This window comes from Hyla sarda, chromosome 4 (assembly GCF_029499605.1).
Source record: "Hyla sarda isolate aHylSar1 chromosome 4, aHylSar1.hap1, whole genome shotgun sequence".
Lineage (NCBI taxonomy): Eukaryota > Metazoa > Chordata > Amphibia > Anura > Hylidae > Hyla > Hyla sarda.
The window spans coordinates 192,699,845-192,726,348 of record NC_079192.1 but is presented as its reverse complement, the minus strand read 5'-3'; the positions used below and the strand labels follow the sequence as shown (position 1 = coordinate 192,726,348).

The following is a 26,504-nucleotide window of genomic DNA, read 5'->3' as shown; positions in this document are numbered from 1 at the left end:
TTTAGCTGTACAATAACTGGCTGCAGAAGGAGTTTCATCCCATCGCTATATCTAACTGCTAAGTCAATAAATTTGCTTAGTCAGAACCTCTGCCAGATAAACATGGGAGAGATCACAAGGAAATAACACCGTTTAAGGAGCGGGAAAACATTAAAAACCCTGTATACTCACCGCTCTGTGAGAACATCACTGAATGATTATATATGTCAGGGGCTAAAAGCAGGAATCCAGGCAAAGGTAATGCATGCTGAGGGGAAAAAGGACAACACAATCAGTGAAAGCGATAATCAACAATTCCACCTTCAGAAAGTATATATCAGTATCTGAAGTAAAACATATCACCTTTAAAACTTTCAAAAAGCATTCCTACATTAAAAAAAAAAAAAAAGCACATGACACCAAAACAGGTGCCAAACTGAACAAAAAAGTTCCAGCTCATGCAAAAGAAAGATTGAACATTTAAACTCAGAATAGACAATAGGCCTTTGATCACGATATTGAGGAATAGTCTGGAGGCAAAATCAATAAACAATTGATGGCCAGATTCACAAAAACAACAAATGTACATACCTATGATATCTGGGCGCCTATACCCGGTGTTTCTGGATGGAGCAGTTAGTTTATCAATCCAAACACTACACCCTAGACTAACCCCTGAGCCTAGGACAAGTTGATGTTCTGATAAGGACCGCTCTGCACAGGACCCTACACCTGTCTGACTACAAGATCCTACCTTTAACCTAACTAACTTGCTGGGAAGGTATCTATGTGGGGCAAAAATGGATATACAATTTATATATTTGTAGGTATCTCGACAAGATACCCTACTAAAGCATATAAAAACCAAGGCTGTAGATCAGCGCTTTCCAACTAGTGTGCCTCCAGCTTTTGCAAAACTGCTGGAGGCACACTGCTATAAACACTGATATAGACAGTATTACAATTACTCACAGCTAGCAGCAAACTCATGGACAAGGCAGCGGCCAGTTTCAACCAAATGACATTTGTACTGTAAGAAGTGTAATTTGACGTGAAACAGGCTGTTGCCTCATCCAGGCCCCTGCACCATACCACTCCTTCTGGCAGGCTAGTAGAGTTTATTTGCTATGTGTACATGAAGCTACAATAAAGCCAATCAAAATTCCACATGTCAGACGGTGAGAGATTCTTTTTTTCTTATCTATGATTATTGTTTGGACTCTGCATGGGACATTTAGCACTCTAAATGTGGTTATCCTTCAGATAATAATATAACCGTGTGGCCGAGAAGTTATTTGTCCTGCTGTACCTAGTCTCGTTCTTCTTGCTATATCTACCTTTCTCTAAAACATCTTCTCTGTGAGAAGGGAAAAGCAGGAGCTTGTTTGGTCAGTTTGGTACTTGTTTTGCTGTCATTTATTGTTATGTCTTTCAAGTCTATTGGATTGGTTTTTAAGCATTGACTTTAATGCTTAAAAATCAATCCAATAGATCAGACACAGAGGAGTCCTATCAGGCATTCTATCACACCTCTACATTGTACATTATGGGTATGTTCACACTACGTAATTCCCGCGGAATTACGTGCTGAGAACATAAACATCAGTGTGAATGGGTCTCCGTGAGACCGATTCACACTGCGGAATTACAGCGGCGGACAATTCCGCCGCTGAAATTGTTCCACGCAAAGAAAGAACACGTTCATTCTTTGCGCGGAAGTCCACGAACACTGCATACCAGTCAATGGTGACGGCGCCGTGCCGCGCAGTCCTACCGCCGAAGTATTTCGGAGGCAGCCGCCAGAATGGAATCTCCGCTCACAATCCGTAGTGTGAACATACCATAATGGATAGCCTGATAGAAACATCTATAAAGATAAAGAAAGATAAAGCAATAAGCTGAACAATAGAAACATTTTAAATAAAACCTTTTACAAAGTTGCTTTGTTTTTCATTGTATATATATTGGGACATGGTGACATAACAGTTTAGCAATCTCAAAATTTTCTGACCACAACAGCTTTGTACTAAGGAAATGAGGGGTATACTTTTAAAACTTCTTCTTTCCATTTTTCTATGTTAAACCTGAAGATGCCTTCTTAATAAAAGGATGGGTATTAGTGTATAACTTGAAAATTTCCATTAGCTAATTTGCGACAAAATTTTGCTCAATATATAATGTTTTTTGCAGACAGTCTTACATTATAAAATAAGGCTTCTTTAGAATGTTTTCCATATTCTTTATAGAGAGTTTCCTGGAATATTCCCATTCTAGCTGACAGCAAAAGTGCAAAGGTCAGAGCTGCAATACCTGTGGAACACAGCAGATACATATTCATTAAAACATAACCCTTTATCTCACTTATGCCACATTTTAGTAATAGCTCATGTTATAAACTGACATTCCTAATGAAATTCTGCTCTAAGTAGAAATTTAAGTGTGTTTAATGTAACATTGTAAACATCAATGACAGTTTTATTGCTTCACTCCACTTTCCTTTCTCTTTATTTTAATTTAAAATGGCAGGAGCGACAATTTCCAGACACATGTAGCATGCGCCTAATCTAAAACATGCAGAGTAAAAGTCACACTTCTGGGAATAAATAAAGTGTACAGTAAACAGCCCACTAAGGTATGCACTTGTCCAGAAGTCAAGGTCATCAATGGAGTATCAAAGATAAAACTAAATAGTGACCACATATTAACAATAGCATTGAGAGAGATAAATATCAGTCCACTATGCAAGCAATGCACCAGTATCTGTCACCAATGTAGTATGTGACAAATTCATGAACAAGGCATAGCAGTACAAAATCAGCAAAAATTATTCAATGCTGAATCACACATTGCACATCAAAGGGGGAGATTTATCAAAGCCTGTGTAGAGGAAAAGTGGAAAGTTGTCCATAGCAACCAATCAGATCACTTCTTTCATTAAAAAAAATAAAATAAAAAAAAAAGCAATGTGGTTGGTTGCTATGGGCAACTGGTTATTTTTTCCCTCTACACAGGTTTTAATAAATCTCCCCCCATAGGGTCTGGCTGATAACCGCCACCTTGTATGCAGATTGTTCTTCATTGGACCCACTTCTAATAAGGCATATCCATAAATAAGATAATCTGTTTGAGGCTAGATATACATCTGGGACCAGCTCTATGCTTGTGGTGTATGGTGGAAAACTGGCCAGCTGGTATGCTGAAATATACCCCCCTGCCAGCTTCATTCATAGTCTTAAAGTGACTGTTTATTACATTACAGTACAAGCTTGCATAAGTGTTGAACTTAATCACTTCTAGACTATGTCCAGTCCACTGAAGTCAATGGATCTAGCGCTTTTCCAACATATACGTCAAGTGTAGGTCCAGAACATAGCCTAGAGATGGGAAAATAAAGAGCACGCACCTAAAAGCCACCAGAGAAAGGATGCAAAACCATCTTCATCACTGGTTGTAGCATGGGTAGCCTTAAAAAGAGAAAAGAGGAATGATTCATTTCACACTTTATAGCTTATTAGTTAAAGTATAGCTGTAATTTGTGGTAAATTTTCAGAATAAGTTATTGTGCGTGGACATGAGGAGAAACACAATTTTTGGCCATTAAATAACTTGTACTGAAAAAAATAGGAAAGGACCAGAGGGGACAGTGCCTTGTGAAATACAGTTTTGATAAAGACCTTAAATCCTAAACAACAGTAAGGCCCCCACCCAGATGTAATGGACTCACACCTGTAAAATGTCTTGTGTTTTAAGCATATCACTCCTCACCTGGGGTAGGTATTGGTGGTCGAGCTGCAAGCCTTGTGTTCCCATGACATAAGGATACGATGGCAAATGTGAAGAAAAGTGGTGTACTGGCATGGCACTGCTCGAAGGTAACCACGGAGTCTCAGAAGTTATTAAGTACAAAGTATCAAATTTTTATTGAAAATGAAATAAAAGCAATATAATATTGCATGTATGTATATTGCATGCAATCTGAGAAGGGAAATTAGATTTCCGAAATGTATCAGTGCTCAATATAATCTTTTATTTCCATTTTGTTTTTAATTTTTTGTGCCAATAAAATGTTTACCCTTGTACTAAATAACTTCTGAGACTCTGTGGGTGGATATCTTTTGAGCAGCGCCACGCACAAGCACCTCTTTTCTTCACGTTTGCCCTTATATAACTTGGATACTGCAGTTTATTTTTTAACAGATCTCTGCCAGCTTTCCTAAGCTAATAGGTTCAGCCTTATGTCTATGATGGCTCCATACCATGGAGGACATTATAGAGCAGCAATGAGATATGTTACTGACTATATGCCCTGCTTATTACGTGCCTATCTGCCTCTAGTTTCTCTCTTTCTACTCCCCCCCCCCCCCCCTCCATAGATTTGTATGGACAGCTGTAACTAGATTTGAGCAGTTTTTCAGAGTTTGGAGGTGAGTGGGGAGGGAGCAGACAAGGCATGATGAAAGGAGAAAGAAGTGTATATGTAGGTAAGTAAATCTTTAAAGTAAATAGAAGCTATGTTGACAAAGGAGTCAAGCTAATGTGCTCTAGCATTTTTTGCTGCTATGAAGCCTGTAGTTGCTACAAATTGCATATTTGCATATCCAAACATAAGAATTTTATCAGAACCTTCCTCTAGGTCTAGGGTGACTACCCACAAGACTTGTTGCTTACACCTGGGACACAGTCATTTTCACAGACTTTTCAAAAAGAAATTACATTAATAAATTCACAATACTTTTGACAGAGTGATTTAAGCAGACTATGTTTACCACTTGTTTTGCAGACATCAATGTGCAAATAAAGATCCCCATAGACACCAAAACAATGGATGAGTACTTGGAAGCACTGTACCTGAAAAGAAAAGGTGAAAAATGATTATAAACGCAATGACAAATAGAAAAATGAATCAAGTATAATCAAGAAAAAAAGGGGCACCTGGTGTGAATGTGGTAACCTAAAGAAAAAGAACCACCCCCTTCTCGAGATATACCCCCTGCCGAGGACACACAGCTGCTAAGTCTTCATACTCAGTCATGTGACATTTTACAGACTTACAGTGTACGGTGGGAGACTGCAATCTTTACTTGCGATCAGATACCTTTAGCAGGGGGCAACACTGGGCAAATTCTATGACTTGCAATACCATCTTGTGCAGGCACTGTGCACAATATGTCTGCCTAGATTTTAATGAAAAATGTAAACGACAATGCTTTGCCTATCTAAACTACATGTATATTGCCACGCACCTAGGTGTAAAGTCATAAAAATGAACTTTAAAGAGGAAAATTATCATTCCCTGCACCAGTGCAGAATAACAAACGTGATCAACATTTGTGCAAACAGACAGGCCTCATGAAAAAAAAAAAAAAAAAAATCCCACTCTGTCCAGGAAATGATAAATTCCATCTTAAGCACTAATGCATTCAAATGCTAGCATCCACTTTTTAAGTCTGTATTTTCAGCCTGCCTGAAAACTCAGAAAATGCAGTTTTCTTGCAGAAAGTGGCTGAAATTTTTGCCTTTTTTTTGGCATGTGGTATTTGGAGCAGTTTTTTTTTTTGCATTTTTAAAATATTCAGAGGCTTTTCATAATTTTTTTCTCCTACAGCAAATGCTATTATACAATTAGCAATTTTTGCTGACTGCCGGTAGAGTCTTTGGATGTAGATTATTTACTCCAGAATTTTTTTAAATCATATTGTTAAGTAAAAATACAACGAAAAGATTTTACCTCTTCTTGAGAATAATTATACCTAGGATCATATTTGCAATCAACGATCCCTAGAAAAGAAATTGTATAATTTTATTATTTGTAAATCATATAGACTCAATACATATAAGATTATAATCAATTGCAAAGCAAAATGGTTTCATGAAGTCATTTTGTAGTATCCACTAAACCGTGTGACGGATATAACATTGCAATGTACCAACTTTATAAATTGGGCTCCCAGGGAGAGTTCGCACACAAAGAATTTTGACCTATAGACCAAATACAAAAACCTCTACTTTCTGCTCCCACTCGACAAGGATCATGTGACCACTGCAGCCAATCATTAGCAATAGCAGTGACCCAGTGATTATTGGACGTGCCCACATGCCCTTAATTGTGAGGGAGCAGGAAGTAGAGATCAGTAGAGGACCTGCCAAAAATCAACAGCAGCAGACCAGTAAGTAGGTATACATTTTTTTAACAATGTTCTGAGACATTTAACCTCTTAAGGACGCAGGGCATATGGATACGCCCTGCATTCCGAGTCCTTAAGGACGCAGGGCGTATCCATACGCCCGTGGGAATTCTGGTCCCCACCGCTAGCTGGTTGGGGACCGGAGCCGGATGCCTGCTGAAATCATTCAGCAGGCATCCCGGCATATCGCCCAGGGGGGTCATTATGACAATTCAGTCCAGTGATCTGCGGCGATTCCGGGTCAATCGGGTCTCCAGTGACCCGGAATTACTGGCTGATCGGGGCCAAACAGCCAGAGCCAGCAGGGGTGAGGTGGCACTGGTGCCACCTCACGATCGCCCTGATTCGTCGGCCGGTTTACCGGCCGACCAATCAGGGCGCCTGCTGCGGGTGTCACTCCCGCACCCGCTCCGCCCCTCTTCCGGAGGACGTGAGCGGGAAGAAGACCCCGGGTGCATGGGGACCCCGTTCCCCGGCGTCCCTGTTGGGATCGGGGCCCCAGGAGCGACGGCCGCGGCGAGGGACGGTCCTGCGACGGAGCAGCAGCAGGTGGTGAGTGACAGCCTCCTGCTGTTGCTTAGCAACAGCTCCCAGCATGCAAAAAGGGCATGCTGGGATCTGTAGTTATGCAACAGCAGGAGGCAGACCACCACAACTCCCAGCATTCCCTTATGGGCATGCTGGGACTTCTAGTTTTGCAACAGCTGGAGGCACATTTTTTCTATGGAAAAGTGTACCTTCAGCTGTTGTATAACTACAACTCCCAGCTTGCACAAACAGCTAAAATGCATGCTGGGAGTTGTAGTGGTGCATCTGCTGGTTGCATAACTACAACTCCCAGCAGGCCCTTTGGCTGTCGGTGACTGCTGAGAGTTGTAGTTTTGCAACAGATGAAGGCACACTGGTTGTGAAACTCATTTTTTTTTTACCTAACTCAGTGTTTCACGACCGGTGTGCCTCCAGCTGTTGCAAACTATAACTCCCAGCAGTCACCTTACACCATGCACCGTACATGCTGGGAGTTATAGTTTTGCAACAGCTGGAGGCACACTGGTTTTGAAACACTGAGTAAGGTCACAAACTCAGTGATACATAACCAGTGTGCCTACAGCTGTTGCAAAACTAAAACTCTCAGCATGTACAGTCTGTCAGCGCATGCTGGGAGTTGTAGTTTTGCAACAGCTGGATGTTTCTCCCCCCAATGTGAATGTACAGGGTACACTCACATGGGCGGAAGTTTACAGTAAGTATCGGGCTGCAAGTTTGAGCTGCGGCAAATTTTCTGCCGCAGCTCAAACTGCCAGCGAGAAACTACGGTGAACCCCCGCCCGTGCGACTGTACCCTAAAAACACTACACTAACACAAAATAAAATAAAAATTTAAAAACACTACATATACACATACCCCTACACAGCCCCCCTCCCCAATAAAAATGAAAAACGTCTGGTACGCCATGGTTTCCAAAACGGAGCCTCCAGCTGTTGCAAAACAACTACTCCCAGTATTACCAGACAGCCACTGACTGTCCAGGCATGCTGGGAGTTTTACAACAGCTGGAGGCACCCTGTTTGGGAATCACTGGCGTAGAATTCCCCTATGTCCACCCCTATGCAATCCCTAATTTAGGCCTCAAATGCGCATGGCGCTCTCACTTTGGAGCCCTGTCGTATTTCAAGGCAACAGTTTAGGGTCACATATGGGGTATCGCCCTACTCGGGAGAAATTGTGTTACAAATTTTGGGGGGTATTTTCTGCTTTTACCCTTTTTAAAAATGTAAAATTTTTGGGAAAAGAAGCATTTTAGGTAAAAAAAAAAATAATTTTTTTTTTACATATGCAAAAGTCGTGAAACACCTGTGGGGTATTAAGGTTCACTTAACCCCTTGTTACGTTCCCAAAATGGTATGCCATGTGTTTTTTTTGTTGCTGTTCTGGCACCATAGGGGCTTCCTAAAAGCGGCAAGCCCCCAGAGCAAAATTTGCTTTCAAAAAGCCAAATATGACTCCTTATCTTCTGAGACCTGTAGTGCGCCAGCACTTTTCACCCCCATATGGGGTGTTTTCTGAATCGGGAGAAATTGGGCTTCAAATTTTGGGGGGTATTTTCTGCTATTACCCTTTTTAAAAATGTAAAACTTTTGGGAAACCAAGCATTTTAGGTAAAACAATATATCTTTTTTTTTACATATGCAAAAGTCGTGAATCACCTGTGGGGTATTAAGGTTTACTTTAGACCCCTCGGGGAACATAACAAGGGGTAGTTTCCAAAATGGTATGCCATGTGGGTTTTTTTGCTGTTCTGGCACCATAGGGGCTTCCTAAAGGTGACATGCCCCAAAAACCATTTGTCGCTCCTTCCCTTCTGAGCCCTCTACTGCGCCCGCCGAACAATTAACATAGACATATGAGGTATGTGCTTACTCGAGAAAAATTGGGTTTCAAATACAAGTAAACATTTTCTCCTTTTTACCCCTTGCAAAAATTCAAAAATTGGGTCTACAAGAACATGTGAGTGTAAAAAATGAAGATTGTGCTGCTATTCATGTGAAACCCCTAAAGGGTTAAAACGCTTACTGAATGTCATTTTGAATACTTTGGGGGGTGCAGTTTTTTTAATGGGGTAATTTATGGGGTATTTCTAATATGAAGACCCTTCAAATCCACTTCAAACCTGAACTGGTCCATGAAAAAAAGCGAGTTTCAAAATTTTGTGAAAAATTAGAAAATTGCTGCTGAACTTTGAAGCCCTCTGGTGTCTTCCAAAAGTAAAAACATGTCAATTTTATGATGTAAACATAAAGTAGACATATTGTATATGTGAATAAAAAAAACAAAAATATTTGGAATATCCATTTTCCTTACAAGCAGAGAGCTTCAAAGTTAGAAAAATGCAAAATTTTCAAATTTTTTATCAAATTTTGGGATTTTTCACCAAGAAAGGATGCAAGTTACCACAAAATTTTACCACTATGTTAAAGTAGAATATGTCACGAAAAATATTCTCGGAATCAGAATGATAGCTAAAAGCATTCCAGAGTTATTAATGTTTAAAGTGACAGTGGTCAGATTTGCAAAAAATGGCCGAGTCCTTAAGGTGAAAAAGGGCTCAGTCCTTAAGGGGTTAAAAAATATAACGCCGATTACCAGAAAATGCTTTTATTCCTCGTCCACCATGACAGCCACCAGAGATGGTCCCCTTGGACCTAATAGGAACAGGAACAGAGTTTAAAAGCCCCTCCCCTCCCACCATTCCTCAGTGTTTTCCTGTTCCTATTAGGTCCAGGACAGAGCTGCGGTTCGGTTGTGGACTTCAGATTTTTTTCTTTTACTTTTATTTTTATCTTTTTCCCTGGGGAGGGTTGCGGTCTCCTCTGGAGCCCCTAACCTATTTCTCCCCATTAGTCGCTGGGAACTTGTCCCGGTCTCTGGGCGCGTGGGGGACTGCGCTCCAGGGGAGCTATATGTCCCCACGCTAAGGATACTGCGGTATCCTCCGCCCATGTGCCCCGCGCAGGCTACATGTACCTTTGTGCCGGTTCCTTGGGTTCGGCGGTACTCCAGGGGACTGTCGGCGGGGGGGCTCTGTGAGCTGTCGGCGGTCTCCTGGGGTCTGCGGCGGTGTATGGACTGCTGCTGCCCGGCTTCCCCGTGGGGCGCTGCGTGAGTGTGCAGCACTTAATTCTGTCCGGGGGAAGCCGGTCGCTTTGAGCGTGGATCGGAAGTTCCGGGCTGTACGGAGGTGCCGACGGGGCAGATGTGACGTCACAAGGCGCCAAAATTTTAATTTCCTGTTTGATAAAGGTAGGAAAATCAGTGTTATCTTTGTCTTTGATTGTCCTGTGGCTACCATGGACTCACAGGCTTCCTTCAAGGCTGATGCTATGGAGCAGCTTGTTTCTCCAGCTGTGAGTATTTTCCTGCATATTTTCTGCTGCAAATACTTCTCTGTTTAGCTTCTGATTTGTGGTTCCTTCGTTCTTAGAGAGATAAGGAACCTTCACAAAAACCTAAAGCGAAAATTTGCAAATGTGTTTTGTGTTATGCTAAACTTCCGGAGACATATAAAACACAACTATGCAAAAATTGTATATCTAAAGTAGTTCAAGAAGAGCAACCATGTATTTCTGAAGATATGCGATCACTTATTCGCCAAGAAATACAGTCATCTCTGGCCGGACTTATTTTAATTCCGTCTTCTAGCAGTCAGTCGTCCATGAATGTTCCGTCTGCTGTTAATGTATATCAGACTTTCACCACTGCTGAGCCAGCTAATGTTTCTTCTGTTGCTACTGGTTACCTACCTAGTAACCCTCTTCAGTATTCATCTGGTTATATGCCTAATTTACAACCTGGTATTACTTGTGGCAGTGGGAGTCTGGTTAAAGTCGGAGATATTCAGCCTCCAGCTAAAAGACCCAAAGTGGTTCCGGATTCTGATTCTGGGGAGGAGGATCTTGTATCTAGATTTGACATAGAGGGTATGGAAGAAGGAGACATTTCTCCAGGACCCTCTAAGCCAGTAAATACTAAATATTTTTTCGCATCTGAAGATACTGAGACTCTCCTTAAAGCAGTTAGGGACGTCATGAGTATTCAGGATGAAGAACATCCTATGACTATTCAGGACGAAATGTTTGGTGGGTTGAGGCCCAGGAAAAGAATGGTCTATCCCATTCATGAGAATATTAAAAGGATTATTGTTGATGAATGGCAGGAGCCGGAGAAGAGACTGGTACTACCTAAAGAGTTCAGATCTCGGTTTCCTTTTGATGATAAAGATGTAGACCTATGGTCTGATATACCTAAAATAGACGTTCAGGTTACTAAAGTTGTAAAGAAGATGTCTTTGCCCTTTGAAGATGCCCCTCAGCTGAGAGACCCATTGGATAGGAAAATGGAGGGGCTCTTACGTAAAATGTGGGATTCTACTTCAGCTATTTTAAATCCAAACATCGCCGCCACTAGTGTGGCTAGAGCACTGTATGTGTGGCTTTCTTAATTAGAAGATCATATTAAAACTAAAACACCTAGAGACGATCTTCTATCATCTATTCCCATGTTAAAGTTAGCAACAGGTTTTCTTGCAGACGCCTCAGTGGAGGCGGTCAGAATGGCCGCTAGATCGGCCCCTCTCTCAAATTATGCAAGACGGGCTTTATGGCTTTAATACTGAACGGGTGATCACATAATCTAGATTTAGAAGTGTGGAGCTCCCTGTCTAGGTAAAGTAATGTTTGGCCAACCATTGGAGGACATCCTTGAGAAGGCGGCAGATAGGAAAAAGAAATTTCCTGATGAGAAATCTAGCCAACCGCAGAAAACTTTTCGTCCCCAAACAAGAAACAAGTTCTCAAACTTTAGAGGTAAGGGGAAGTCGGGGAGGTGGAGCTACCAAAAGGGGGGTAAAGGAAAAGACTTTATCCTTAACCCCTCTCAAAAAACAATGACATGATACCTGTAGGATGGAGACTGAGGTTTTTTTCTTCATCAGTGGTCAACAATAACCTCAAACTCCTGGATCCTGAATCTGATAAACTCAGGATACAGGATAGAATTCTCGTCTCTCCCTCCTCCCAGGTTTTTAGTCTCAAACCAATCTTCTCCTACTCTTCAGTCCAGGATGATAGAGGGCGTCCAAAATCTGCTTCATCTGGGTGCCATTTCCCGCGTTCCTGTCTCGGAACAGGGTAGGGGTCACTATTCTTCCCTGTTTCTAGTACAGAAACCAAATGGCTCATTTCATACAATCATAAACTTGAAGTTCCTCAACAGGTTCATTGTGTACAAAAAATTCAAAATGGAATCTTTGAAAACAGCAATCCCAATGATTGCCTCAGGGGCTTTAATGATAACTATAGATCTTCTTATATCAGCAGGTTCTCCAGAGCTTCTAAAAATCCATCAACACCAAGTTATCTGTTGTCTACAGGAATTAGGTTGGATTTTAAACCTGGAAAAATCGGATCTAGTTCTGAGCCACACAAAATTATTCCTGGGAATGACTCTGGACTCTGTATTGAGAACCACGTTCCTTCCAAGGGAAAAAATTACCTCTCTTCAAGAGAAAATCTCAAATTTTCAGAGGAAAAAGTTGGTTTCAGTGAGAGAAGCCATGTCCATACTGGGCTCCATGACTTCTACTATCCCGGCCGTCCAGTGGGCTCAGTTCCACTCACGTATGCTGCAAGCCCTGACTGTCAGTATGGGACAAAACCCAACTTTCCCTAGAAAAGAAATTTCATCTATCCCCCAGGGTATCGAGGTCTCTGAATTGGTGGCCGAAAGAAGCAAACCTTCAGAGGGGGGGGGGGGGGGGGGGGTGTTGGTTCCCGGACCAAACAATTATAACTACATATGCAAGCGCCTGGGGCTGGGGAGCCCACATAAACCAACAATACTTCCAAGGTCAGTGGCCTCCTTATCTGGAAAAGTTCTCATCAAACTACAAGGAGTTGAGAGCGATATGGGAATCTCTACAAGCAGCCAAGTATCTGGTAGTAAATCAGAACTTAAAGGTGTATTCAGACAACTCTACAGCAGTAGCATTCATCAAACACCAAGGTGGCACAAAACACAGAGCGCTACAAGTGATATCTGCAAGAATTTTTGTTTGGCCAGAAACAAATGTAGCCTCCATCACGGCAGTGCATTTAAAGGGTTCCTGCAATCTAGTGGCGGATTTCCTGAGTCGGAAGACTTTAGACCCAGGGGAATGGTCCCTAAATACTCTGATTTACCAGTCTCCAGTAAACAAATGGGGAAACCCATGTATAGATCTGTTTGCATCTCGGACAAATGCGAAAGAGATTTTTTTCGCTGAACCCAAGGGACAGTCCAGAAGCAGTGGATGCTCTAGCCCAAGCTTGGAACTTTCCTCTGGCCTATGCGTTCCCTCCAATTCCTTTAATTGCCAGGTCACTAGTGAAAATTCGAGACAGCAGGCTGACAGTAATATCTGTGGTTCCCTTTTGGCCAAAAAGGGGCTGGTTCTGCCTTCTGAAAAGTTTGGCTATAGACCACCCTTATCCTTTACCTCTGAATGACAATCTTCTCCTCCAGGGACCAGTTTTGCATCAAGGAATTCAAAATCTACAACTCACGGCTTGAATTTTGAGGAGTATATTTTAAAACAAAAAGGTCTGTCTAAAAAAGTAATTGCTACACTTCTAAAAAGTAGAAAACCTTCTACATCTAAAATTTATATGAAGATCTGGAACAAATTTGTGGACTGGATGTCTCCTAAAAAATTGAATCTTTCCAAACCTGATATCCCCGGTATCTTAGACTTCTTACAAGAGGGGTTTGAAAAGGGTTTATCGGTAAGTACCCTTAAAGTCCAGGTGGCGGCTTTAGGGGCAGTATTTGATCAGCAGATAGCTGATCATCGCTGGATAAAACAGTTCTTTAGGGCCTTAGTCAGAATTAAACCTAGGATTCCAGTTCGGACTCCTTCCTGGAATCTGAATTGGGTCCTTTCAGGACTGACAGTTACTCCCTTCGAACATTTGGAAGAAATCTCCCTAAGATTTTTTACTTTAAAAACTACCTTAATTGCTTTAACAACTGCGCGGAGAGTGGGGGAGATCGAAGCCCTGTCAATTAGAGAACCTTACATGACTATTTCAAACGACAGAGTGACTCTGAGGTTGGATCCGGCCTTTTTACCAAAAGTTGCTTCTAATTTCCACAGATCACAAGAGATTGTGCTCCCTTCTTTCTGTGACAATCCTAGGAATGAGCAAGAAAAAGCTTTTAACACTCTAGATGTCAGGAGATGTCTGTTAAGATATCTAGAAGTAACTAATCCTTGGAGAAAAGAAGACAACTTACTTTTACAATTTCAGGGGCCTAACAAAGGCAAAAAAGCCTCAAAAGACTCTATTGTGAGGTGGCTAAAAACGGTCATCTCTGAAGTTTATGTATCTAAAGGGGAACCAGTCCCGAAAGGACTTAAAGTTCACTCTACTAGGGCCATGTCTACTTCATGGGCTGAAAAATCTGCTGCTTCTATAGAACAAATCTGCAAAGCTGCCACCTGGTCTAGTTCCCATACTTTCTTTAAGCATTATAGGCTTGATCTTTCAGATAGTCAGGCTCTTTCCTTTGGTAGGAAAGTTCTACATGCTATTGTCCCAACCTAAATTATTTATTTGGTATTTCTCTGGTGGCTGTCATGGTGGATGAGGAATAAAAGTCAGAATTATGACTTAGCGATAATTCGGTTTCTTTGAGTCCACCATGACAGCCCCTTCATACCCCCCCTTGTTATATTATTTTTATTATATTTGTGTTACCTATTAATCTTATCCTGTCCCTAAAGGGTAATTTGTAAAACACTGAGGAATGGTGGGAGGGGCTTTTAAACTCTCTGTTCCTGTTCCTATTAGGTCCAAGGGGACCATCTCTAGTGGCTGTCATGGTGGACTCAAAGAAACCGAATTATCGGTAAGTCATAATTCTGACTTTTTAAGGGTGAGTTAACACATGTGTTTTTTTCTGCTGCAGTGGGCAGCAAAATATGCAAGAGCAAATCTGCAGCAAAAATTTGTGTGAGAGCACCGTAAATGGGTCCCTAGCATTTCAGGCTTGTGCCATGTTTCAACAGCCTATCACATCCTGAACACATTTGTACATCACTCTTATCAAAAAGTTTCACGTTTTAGTAGTGAAAAACTAATTTACAAAGTTAGACAATAAAGGGTGCCTATCATTTGCTGTTAACTCCTTGCTGCTAGATGTATTCTGTCTCTAGCAGCCAGGACACTGAGATAGAATACAGGAAGTTGATGGGCAGGGCTCTCTTCCATTGCTTGCTCCTGGCAGCTCCGTTCATTGCACTTTTCAACAATGGGATGCTGACTGGACATGAGAATCTAAGGGCAGAGATTTCCAAACTTTTCATGTTGGAGACACCCTTTTTAAACATGCATTGTTTGGGGATATACCCCTCGCCGTACTGCCAATTGCATGTATCACGCAGCATGTCCTACGACACAACATGATACCAGTATCAGCATTAGAAGTGCGACCCCCCCTGTGCCATTTCATCAGCCCACCCTTTATCACCACCCTGTGCCATTTCATCACACCATTTTATCACTCCTTCATACTTAAAAGGGGTATTCCGGGCAAAAACATTTTATCCCCTATCCAAAGGATCATATCCCCAAAAAAAGTAAGCAAAAAGTGATCAAAAAGTCTGATCGATACCAAAATGGTACCAATACAAAGAGCAGATTATGGGGCAAAACATGAGTCCTTTCACCAACAATTATTCTTCACCTCACCAGAAATAATTTTTTATTTTTTATTTCAGAGCATAAGTTATGGAGGAAAAAACGAAAGTGCAAAAACTAAATAAACTAATAGACCTTGTTTAACTATTTTTCAAGTTATTAGAAATTATTTTGTGTACCAGGACAAGGAGATTTTTATGAGGGACAAATAAATTGTGCTCCCTTTTAGGAGAGAACATACTGAGTGCATACTTTTCCAGGCTCGTGTTCTTGATGGGTGACAGTGGCCATTTAAAGGGGTACTCCGGTGAAAAAAATCAACTGGTGCCAGAAAGTTAAACAGATTTGTAAATTACTTCTATTAAAAAACTCTTAATCCTTCCTGTACTTATTAGCTGCTGAATACTACAGCGGAAATTCTTTTCTTTTGGAAACACAGAACTGTATGCTGACATCACGAGCACAGTGCTCTCTGCTGACATCTCTGTCCATTTTATGAACTGTCCAGAACAGCAAGTGTTTGCTATGGGGATTTCCTTTTACCCTGTACAGTTCCTAAAAATGGACTGAGATGTCAGCAGAGTGCACTGTCTGCATGGAAAATTTCTGTGCAGACATCCCTCTTACAGCGAAGCATCTGCAGAATATGCTGATGCTAGGACCCCTCGCAAATGTCCTGTCTCATAGACGGCAATGCATTTCCGTGCGAACTCCGCAGAAAGAATAGACATGTCTATTCTTTCTGCAGATTTCGGAGGCAGATGTTTCTGCCATGTGCACAGTGCAGCAGAATCCCACTAAATTCAATGGGACTCTGCTGCTGCGGATTCGAATTCTGCACAGAAATTCCATTGTGTGAACATAGCCTAAGGCTTCCCCTAGACTACTAATCTCAATACAGAGGACTCCTAGATGCTTCACTATGATACAGGGTATGGACTGTTTGGGGCTTACTGCAGTGGAGTTATAATGAGTTCAGAGAAAGTAATTACTGGAATTTGTGTTTCTTCAGCTATCTTTACATTATTGTGGAGGAGAACATACCTTCTCAGCTTGTTAGGATTGTAAAGCTGGATAGACGTAGTCAAGAGCTGGTTCTGAGAAGCCCAGATTGATAGAAAAAAAAGTATTTTTATGCTGCAAACCCTGCAAATGATTCATGTGATCATCCCTTTAAGAACAGCAGAAGACTGTCTTACATGAAGTAGAGTATGTGCAAGACAAGTTATCATGATACTTGTTTTACAACATTCTATAAGAGACATTTATCAAATCAGTGACATTTTTACATAATGGTAACCCCTTCCCCAGGAATTGTATGATAAAACTACTCACCGATCTAAAGATCATGTGAAGCGGCATTGAGATATTGAAATTGAGCGCATAGTTATTCACCACGCTGACCGTAAAAAACATAGTCACCATGACAACATAATACCTAAAAAACATAAGATATATAGTGAAAACATCTGTATGACCCAGGGGAGAAACAATATCCACATACTGTACACAAATGGTAAGTACAATGTACCTAAGAGGTATGGTGGGACCCTTCCTTCCAAAATTTGCCTGGAAGATAAATCCTTCTATTGCTATAAACAAGAACTGAGCAAACGTCACTATGTTTCCACATCCTGGGTACTTCCTAGAAAAAAATAAAAGCAATATAATAAATATAAACTGGCAAACATAAGGTTTTATATTGATTGGCTGATGTTAAGATGTAAGAGCCGGGACCAGGCACCATTGTAGCGGCATGGATACGGGTCGGAGCTGGTAGGTATTTTTTATTTTTATTTTTTTTACTTTCAAAGCTCTCCACTGTATTTAAATGTTTTACCTCACAGAAGAAGGTTTGCACATTTTTGAATGGCTAAATAAAAACTACACGATGTGGACATTACCTCAGACCAATATTGCTAGCTATTCTTCTCTAAAGTTGCCCAGTGCCAACAGATAATTGTCAGGAGACCTGCATATTATAGGCTGTATGGAAGCATCACTAGCAGTTTAGCAAAAGGACAGAGCTGAGTTAATTACACATTGGTCTAGATTTACTAAATCTGAGGACATTTTCATACAGCGGAATTTCCAAGTGGAATCAGGCAGAAAAAATCCAGTCAGAAATTCCATTGCAGTAGAAAAGAGCTGACTTTCTGCAGAGGAAACATCACGAAATCCCGATTTCGGCCTCCGCAGAAAGAATTGACATGTCAATTCATTTGTCGGCAACCTCACGGAATTGCTTTGAAAGCTGTGGCCGGTAGCCGAATGTGTCCTGGACACAACATGCTGAGTCAGCAAAGCCACTGTGAGTGGCTGGGACGTGCACACAGGCCACCTACCATTGGATGTTGGGGAAGAGGGGGGTACATCAGCTCTCAGGACACGTTCGGTGCTCTCACAGTGGGGACAGAGATTCCACATCCCCGCAGAGGTCAAGGCAGAGCAACAGGAAATGTAGCCGAATGTGTCCGGAGGGCTGCTGCACTTTACTGACTCAGCATGTTGATCAGCTGTTCAGGACACATTCGGCTATGGGGCACAGTTTTATTGCTGATTCAGCATGTTGATCAGCCGTTCAGGACACATTCGGCTATGGGGCACAGTTTTATTGCTGATTCAGCATGTTGATCAGCCGTTCAGGACACATTTGGCTATGGGGCACAGTTTTCTTCACTACACTGTCAATGGAAACAGTGCATTTCTGAGCTGTCTTAGCGTCAGTATATTCTGCCAGCTCCCGCTGTTCGCAGAATATCCCCATATCCAGCTCTCCCATAGAGATGCATGGAGGGGGCATGTCAGCCACAGCTTTGTGCCGTGGTCGAAATACATCATTCATGCAGAGAGCAGCAGCGCCAGGTGGGAAATAGTGTGGGTCCCAGCGAGCTGACATTAACCTTCAGATAGGGGATACATTTTGTTATACTGAACTACCCCTTTAAAAGGTTTCTTCCATATCTTGTAAAGTCATCCCCTATCCACAGGCTATCTGATCATGGGGAAGGGTTTGACTGCTAGGGCCTGAGGCCACTGTTCTCCCCCCACACAACAAGAAAGGCATCTAAAAATTCTTGAGGCTATGTTCACACGATGGAATTTCAGTGCGGAATTCTGTACGGAGATGCAGCAGACTCCCATTGATTTCAATGGGATTCTGTTGCACTATTCACATAGCAGAATTTCCGCCCAGGAAACACCTGGCGTGGAAATTCAAATTCCAGTGTCCGGAGAAAGAATAATCACGTCTACTCCTTCTACGTAATCTGCACGTTAATGCATTGCTGTCTAAGAGATGGCGCATGTCAGAGCGCGGCACGTTCTGCCGGAGCTCCGCTGTCAGGGAAATGTCCGTGCGGACTTATCCCCCCGTATAAACATAACCTTAGAAGTCATAATAAATAATGTTTCAAATTTCACCAGAATTCTTGCATATTTGCAATAGTAAATCTGCCCATCCTATTATATTTCCCTGGCAGCCATATTCCACTGTAAATTAATTGATTTCTAGAATAAAAACATAAAAAGGTATGTACACAAAATGTAAAAAGCAGGCTGGAAAATAAATATGCACATTATTTTAGCTTTTGCATTTTTTTTTTTTTTTTTTCAAAGTCCAATACAAAGTGTTTATTTTATGCAATGGATTATACATTTTAATCTGATGCAAAAGAAATATGCAACATGTAAACAATATAAGTACTTCTCCTTAAAATCAATGGGGCACATATTATTGTGAGTAATAGATGTGTATTATGTACTAAAATACACGGAAACGTGATGTGAACATACCCTGAGGAGATCCAAATCTAAACAGGATTAAAAAGGAACCTTTCTAGTTTCTATCAATCTGTGATCTACTTGGAGCATGAAGTGAATTATGCAAAGAACAAGCGGTCATATCAATAACCAGCACATTTATTAGCAGGAATTGCGATTAGAGATGAGCGAACTTACAGTAAATTCGATTTGTCACGAACTTCTCGGCTCGGCAGTTGATACTTATCCTGCATAAATTAGTTCAGCTTTCCGGTGCGCTGGAAAAGGTGGATACAGTCCTAGGAAAGAGTCTCTTAGGAATGTATCCACCTTTTCCAGCCCACCGGAAAGCTGAACTAATTTATGCAGGATAAGTCATCAACTGCCGAGCCGAGATGTTCGTGACGAATCAAATTTACTGTAAGTTCGCTAATCTCTAATTGCGATCAGAGAATTCTGATTTTTACAAGTAGAATCCGCTCATATGTAGAATTCTGATTTTTACAGGTAGAATCTGATCATATGTAGAATTCTGATTTTTACAGGTAGAATCTGATCATATGTAGAATTCTGATTTTTACAGGTAGAATCTGATCATATGTAGAATTCTGATTTTTACAGGTAGAATCTGATCATATGTAGAATTCTGATTTTTACAGGTAGAATCTGATCATATGTAGAATTCTGATTTTTACAGGTAGAATCTGATCATATGTAGAATTCTGATTTTTACAGGTAGAATCTGATCATATGTAGAATTCTGATTTTTACAGGTAGAATCTGATCATATGTAGAATTCTGATTTTTACAGGTAGAATCCGATCATATGTAGAATTCTGATTTTTACAGGTAGAATCCGATGATTTTTGGTTACAGGTAGAATCCGATGATTTTTGGTTACATGTAGAATCTGATCATACATAGAATACAAACAGCAGGACATTTATATAGAGATGCTGGGATTGTTACAATGCACTGTGTGTACAGTCCCTGATGATCCTGACTATGCACATACAGTATAATGTTACACAGATCAGAGGTACAGTCCTACAGACCTCACTCAATACACCCTTGGAGCTGCGCAGTTACACTGGGCAGTGGTCTCCAACCTGCGGACCTCCAGCTGTTGCAAAACTACAACTCCCAGCATGCCCGGACAGCCGTTGGCTGTCCGGGCATGCTGGGAGTTGTAGTTTTGCAACAGCTTGAGGTCCGCAGGTTGGAGACCACTGACTGGCTGCCATCGATCACTCTGTAATGTAAATGAATGAGCGGCTGCCTGTATAACCCAACACACTGTAATGACTGAGCGGCTGTCTGCTCCTCACCTGGCCAAAAGTTCTAAAAATACCACATTACTGCAACAGCCAGAAAACACCAGGCCCACGGCCAAAGAGGGGTGCATGGTAACAGGTAACCGGAACGACCCCGGTCCCTTCGCTCCTCACCCGAAACCTTCTCCTAGCCGGCTTCCTGCCGGAATCACAAGAAGCAGACACATCAATGTTACACGTCTGCCAGCAGCGCGCTGCCTTGTGGGAGCTGTAGTTTATCAGTGATAGAGACGCCATAGAAATTCCAACAACACTGCGCATGCGTCTCACTCTCTACCCTGTTGGCTGCCTAGTTGGCGGTCGCCGAGAGTGACAGAAAGCGGTGTTCTCCTAGTCTATGTATAATGTCTGACAAGTGTCTGTATACGGGTGTGGTGAACACGGTTACTAGAGGCATTCAGTAGTTCTGTGTACAGAAGGCCTCAGTGCTCAGTTATTCTCGTAGACCGGCCATTGTTGGGCAACCATTTAGCATTCTAGCGTTTCTTTCAGGGCGGCTCCCACAAGCCGTGTTCAGGGCATTTAGGTTTTGCATTTTGTAGTCTACTTGCCCTTACAAGCAACATGCATGATGGGAGTTGTAGTTTAGCAACAGCTGGAGGCACCCAATCCTAAACTACAGGGTGGGCCATTTATATGGATACACCTTAATAAAATGGCAATGGTTGGTGATATTAACTTCTTGTTTGTGGCACATAAGGGTGCGTTCACACTACGGAATTCTTGCGGAATTCCACGGTGTGAACTTAACATTAGTGTGAATGGGTCTCCGCGAGACCCGTTCACACTGCGGAATTTCCGCGGCGGACAATTCCGCCGCTGAAATTGTTCCGCGCAAATAAAGAACATGTTCAATGTTTGTGCGGATTCCGCGAGCACTGCATAGCCGTCAATGGTGATGACTCAGTGCCCCGCGGCCCTAGTGCCGAAGTATCTTCGGCGGTGGCCGCCATTCAGCCGCGAGAATTCCGTAGTGTGAACGGGGCCTTAGTATATGTGAGGGGAGGAAACTTTTCAAGATGGGTGGTGACCATGGTGGCCATTTTGAAGTCGGCCATTTTGAATCCAACTTTTGTTTTTTCAATAGGAAGAGGGTCATGTGACACATCAAACTTATTGGGAATTTCACAAGAAAAACAATGATGTCCTTGGTTTTAACGTAACTTTATTCTTTCATGAGTTATTTACAAGTTTCTGACCACTTATAAAATGTATTCAATGTGCTGCCCATTGTGTTGGATTGTCAATGCAACCCTCTTCTCCCACTCTTCACACACTGATAGCAACACCACAGGAGAAATGCTAGCACAGGCTTCTAGTATCCGTAGTTTCAGGTGCTGCACATCTCGTATCTTCACAGCATAGATAATTGCCTTCAGATGACCCCAAAGATAAAAGTCTAAGGGGGTCAGATCGGGAGACCTTGGGGGCCATTCAACTGGCCCACGACGACCAATCCACTTTCCACCAAACTGTTCATCTAGGAATGCTCGGACCTGACACCCATAATGTGGTGGTGCACCATCTTGCTGGAAAAACTCAGGGAACGTGCCAGCTTCAGTGCATAAAGAGGGAAACACATCATCATGTAGCAGTTTCGCATATCCAGTGGCCTTGAGGTTTCCATTGATGAAGAATGGCCCCACTATCTTTGTACCCCATATACCACACCATACCATCAATTTTTGTATTCCCACAGTCTTGGAGGGATCTATCCAATGTGGGTTAGTGTCAGACCAATAGCTGTGGTTTTGTTTGTTAACTTCACCATTCACATAAAAGTTTGCCTCATCACTGAACAAAATCTTCTGTGTAAACTGAGGGTCCTGTTCCAATTTTTGTTTTGCCCATTCTGCAGCACCTGAAACTACGGATACTAGAAGCCTGTGCTAGCATTTCTCCTGCGGTGTTGCTATCAGTGTGTGAAGAGTGGGAGAAGAGGGTTGCATATATTTTGCCCACTGCAACCAATCATATGTTATTGGTTGCTGTGGGCAAAGTCTCTCCAGTTTTTCTCTCACACATTTTGATAAATCAGGACCATATGACTTGTATATGTAACAGCAATTATCTGGGAAACGCTTTCCAGGGGTGTGGAAATTTTATAAAAAACTACTTGTCCACGGGACTAAAATGGAGCAAAATCTACTTGTCCCTCATGACGATCCACTTGTCCCGGCCAATTTTCGCTTTTACCCTCTGATTTTTTCCTCCTCGCCCTATAATAGCCATAACTACCTACTATAATGATACCTTTTAATTTTTCAATAACATTCTCTGAACCAAAAAAAAATATATATATATATTAAGGGAAGTGAAATGGAAATAGTAAAAGATAATTTTGCAGATTTGTTGGTTTTCTTTTCTGCGCCATTTACCTTGTGGTTGAGGTAACATGTTGTTTTATACTTTAGGCGCCTGATTACACCAATACCAGATTTGTATCGTTTACGTCATGTTTTACTAATTCTGAACTTTTTCTAAATGAAAATTTTTTAACCCCTGTAGCTTTATTTTTTTTCCGCATACCAGGCTGTATGGGGGCTCATGTTTTGCGCCATAATCTTTTTTGTATCGGTACCATTTTGGTATTGATCTGACTTTTTAATCGCTTTTTAACTTTTTTTTCTGGGATATTATAAAAATTGCAAATCTGTGGTTTGGTATTTTTTTACATTTACCGTACGGGACACATAATGTTATATTTTAATAGGTTGCACAATTACGCACGAAGTGATACCAAATATGTTTATTTTTATTATGTTTGCATGTTTTTATATAGGAAAAGGGGGTGATTTGAACTTTTAACATGGAAGGGGTTAATGCAGCGGTCTTCAAACTGTGGCCCTCCAGATGTTGCAAAACTACAACTCCCAGCATGCCCGGACAGCCAACGGCTGTCCTGGCATGCTGGGAATTGTAGTTTTGTAACATCTGAAGGGGCACCGTTTGAAGACCACTGGGTTAATGTGTCTTTCAAACTTTTATTAAAACTTTATTTATTTTTATTTTTTTTACACTTTATTAGACTTATGAGGAATCATTAAATTCCTCATACAGATGAATAGAGTTCTATTGAACTCCATTGATCCGTGTGCTCTTTGATCCATTGATAGAGCCTGGTCCAGCCAGGATCTATTAACCCCTTCAGGACCAAGCCCATTTTGGCCTTAAGGACCAGAGCGTTTTTTGCTCATCTGACCACTGATCACTTTAAACATTAATAACTCTGGAATGCTTTTAGTTATCATTCTGATTCCGAGATTGTTTTTTCGTGACATATTCTACTTTAACATGGTGGTAAAATTTTGTGGTAACTTGCATCCTTTCTTGGTGAAAAATCCTAAAATTTGATGAAAAATTTGAAAATTTTGCATTTTTCTAACTTTGAAGCTCTCTGCTTGTAAGGAAAATGTATATTACAAATAAAAAAATTTTTTTATTCACATATACAATATGTCTACTTTATGTTTGCATCATAAAAGTGCCGAGTTTTTACTTTTGGAAGACACCAGAGGGCTTCAAAGTTCAGCAGAAATTTTCCAATTTTTCACAAAATTTTCAAACTCACTATTTTTCAGGGACCAGTTCAGGTTTGAAGTGGATTTGAAGGGTCTTCATATTATAAATACCCCACAAAAGACCCCATTATAAAAACTGCACCCCCCAAAGTATTCAAAATGACATTCAGTCATCATTTTAACCCTTTACGTGTTTCACAGGAATACAAGCAAAGTGAAGGAGAAAATTCACAATCTTCATTTTTTATACTCGCATGTTCTTGTAGACCCAATTTTTTAATTTTTACAAGGGGTAAAAGGAGAAAATGTATACTTATATTTGTAGCCCAATTTCTCTTGAGTAAGCACATACCTCATATGTCTATGTAAAGTGTTCGGCGGGCGCAGTAGAGGGCTCAGAAGGGAAAGAGCGACAAGGGGATTTTGGAGAGTACGTTTTTCTGAAATGGTTTTTGGGGGGCATGTTGCATTTAGGAAGCCCCTATGGTGCCAGAACAGCAAAAAACCCTCACATGGCATACCATTTTGGAAACTAGACCCCTTGAGGAACATAACAAGGAATAAAGTGAGCCTTAATACCCTACAGGTGTTTCACGACTTTTGCATATGTAAAAAAAAATTATTTTTTTTCACTAAAATGTGTGTTTCCCCCCAAATTTCACATTTTTCCAAGGGTTAATAGCAGGAAATACCCCCCAATATTTGTAACCCCTTCTCTTCTGAGTATGGAGGTACCCCATAAGTTGACCTGAAGTGCACTACGGGCGAACTACAATGCTCAGAAGAGAAGGAGTCATATTTGGCTTTTTGAGAGCAAATTTTGCTTGGGGGGCATGTCGCATTTAGGAAGCCCCTATGGTTCCAGAACAGCAAAAAAAACACATGGCATACCATTTTGGAAACTAGACCCCTTGAGGAATGTAATAAGGAATAAAGTGAGCCTTAATACCCCACAGGCGTTTCACGACTTTTGCATATGTAAAAAAAAATTTTTTTTTTCACTAAAATGTGTGTTTCCCCCCAAATTTCACATTTTTCCAAGGGTTAATAGCAGAAAATACCCCCCAAAATTTGTAACCCCATCTCTTCTGAGTATGGAGGTACCCCATAAGTTGACCTGAAGTGCACTATGGGCGAACTACAATGCTCAGAAGAGAAGGAGTTATATTTGGCTTTTTGAGAGCAAATTTTGCTCAGGGACCATGTCGCATTTAGGAAGCCCCTATGGTGCCAGGACAGCAAAAAAAAACACATGGCATATAATTTTGGAAACTAGACCCCTTGAGGAACGTAACAAGGGGTACAGTGAGCATTTGCCCCCCACTGGTGTCTGACAGATTTTTGGAACAGTGGGCTGTACAAGTTTTCATTTTCACGGACCACTGTTCCAAAGATCAGTCAGACACCTGTGGGGGGTAAATTCTCACTGCACCCTTCATTACATTCCGTGAGGGGTGTCGTTTCCGAAATGGGGTCACATGTGGGGTTTTTTTTTTTTTTGCGTTTGTCAAAACCGCTGTAACAATCAGCCACCCCTGTGCAAATCACCTCAAATGTACTTGGTGCGCTCTCCCTTCTGGGCCTCGTTGTGCGCCCCCAGAGCACTTTGCGCCCACATATGGAGTATCTCCGTAGTCGGGAGAAATTGCGTTACATATTTTGGGGGGCTTTTTTCCCTTTTACCTCTTGTGAAAATGTAAAGTATAGGGCAACATCAGCATGTTAGTGTAAAAAATTAAAAATTTTTACACTAACATTCTGGTGTAGACCCCAACATTTCCTTTTCATGAAGGGTTAAAGAAGAAAATACCCCCCAAAACTTGTAACACAATTTCTGCCGAGTACGGCGATACCCCATATGTGACCCTAAACTGTTGCCTTGAAATACGACAGGGCTCCAAAGTGAGAGCGCCATGTGCATTTGAGGCCTAAATTAGGGATTTGCATAGGGGTGGACATAGGGGTATTCTACGCCAGTGATTCCCAAACAGGGTGCCTCCAGCTGTTGCAAAACTCCCAGCATGCGTGGACAGTCAACGGCTGTCCGGCAATACTGGGAGTTGTTGTTTTTCAACAGCTGGAGGCTCTGCTTTGGAAACATTGGTGTACCGGACGTTCTTATTGGGGGAGGGGAGCTGTGTAGGGGTATGTGTATATGTAGTGTTTTTAACTTTTTATTTTATTTTGTGTAGGTGTAGTGTAGTGTTTTTAGGATACAGTCACATGGGCGGGGGATTACAGTGAGTTTCCCAGCGCAAAATTAGCTGCATCTCAAACTTGCAGCGAGAAACCCACTGTAAAAGCCTCGCCCATGTGAATGGGGGGGTGCACCAGCTGTTGCAAAACCACAACTCCCAGCATGCATGGTCTGTTAGTGCATGCTGGGAGTTATAGTTTTGCAACAGCTGGAGGCACATAGGTTAGGAAACACTGAGTTAGAAATGGACAATGTTTCCCAACCAGTGTGTCTCCAGTTGTTGCAAAAC

At 41.6% G+C, this 26,504-nt stretch overlaps 1 protein-coding gene across 2 annotated transcripts in view; it reads right to left on the bottom strand.

Annotated features, from left to right (window-relative positions):
* SLC35B4 (solute carrier family 35 member B4) overlaps positions 1-20,753 on the bottom strand; it is a 41,863-nt gene extending 21,110 nt beyond the window's left edge. The window contains exons 1-8 of one of the 2 annotated variants that reach the window (XM_056573177.1): positions 20,492-20,753; positions 16,933-17,046; positions 16,737-16,839; positions 5,708-5,757; positions 4,746-4,827; positions 3,383-3,443; positions 2,180-2,289; positions 172-247 (exon numbers count right to left, since the gene is read on the bottom strand). In XM_056573177.1, the coding sequence (XP_056429152.1) occupies positions 172-247; positions 2,180-2,289; positions 3,383-3,443; positions 4,746-4,827; positions 5,708-5,757; positions 16,737-16,839; positions 16,933-17,046; positions 20,492-20,568 (673 nt within the window). In that variant the 5' untranslated portion in view covers positions 20,569-20,753. The remainder of the gene's footprint in view (positions 1-171; positions 248-2,179; positions 2,290-3,382; positions 3,444-4,745; positions 4,828-5,707; positions 5,758-16,736; positions 16,840-16,932; positions 17,047-20,491) is intronic. The other variant, XM_056573176.1, reaches the window with a different exon arrangement.
* Positions 20,754-26,504: the final 5,751 nt, after the last annotated feature.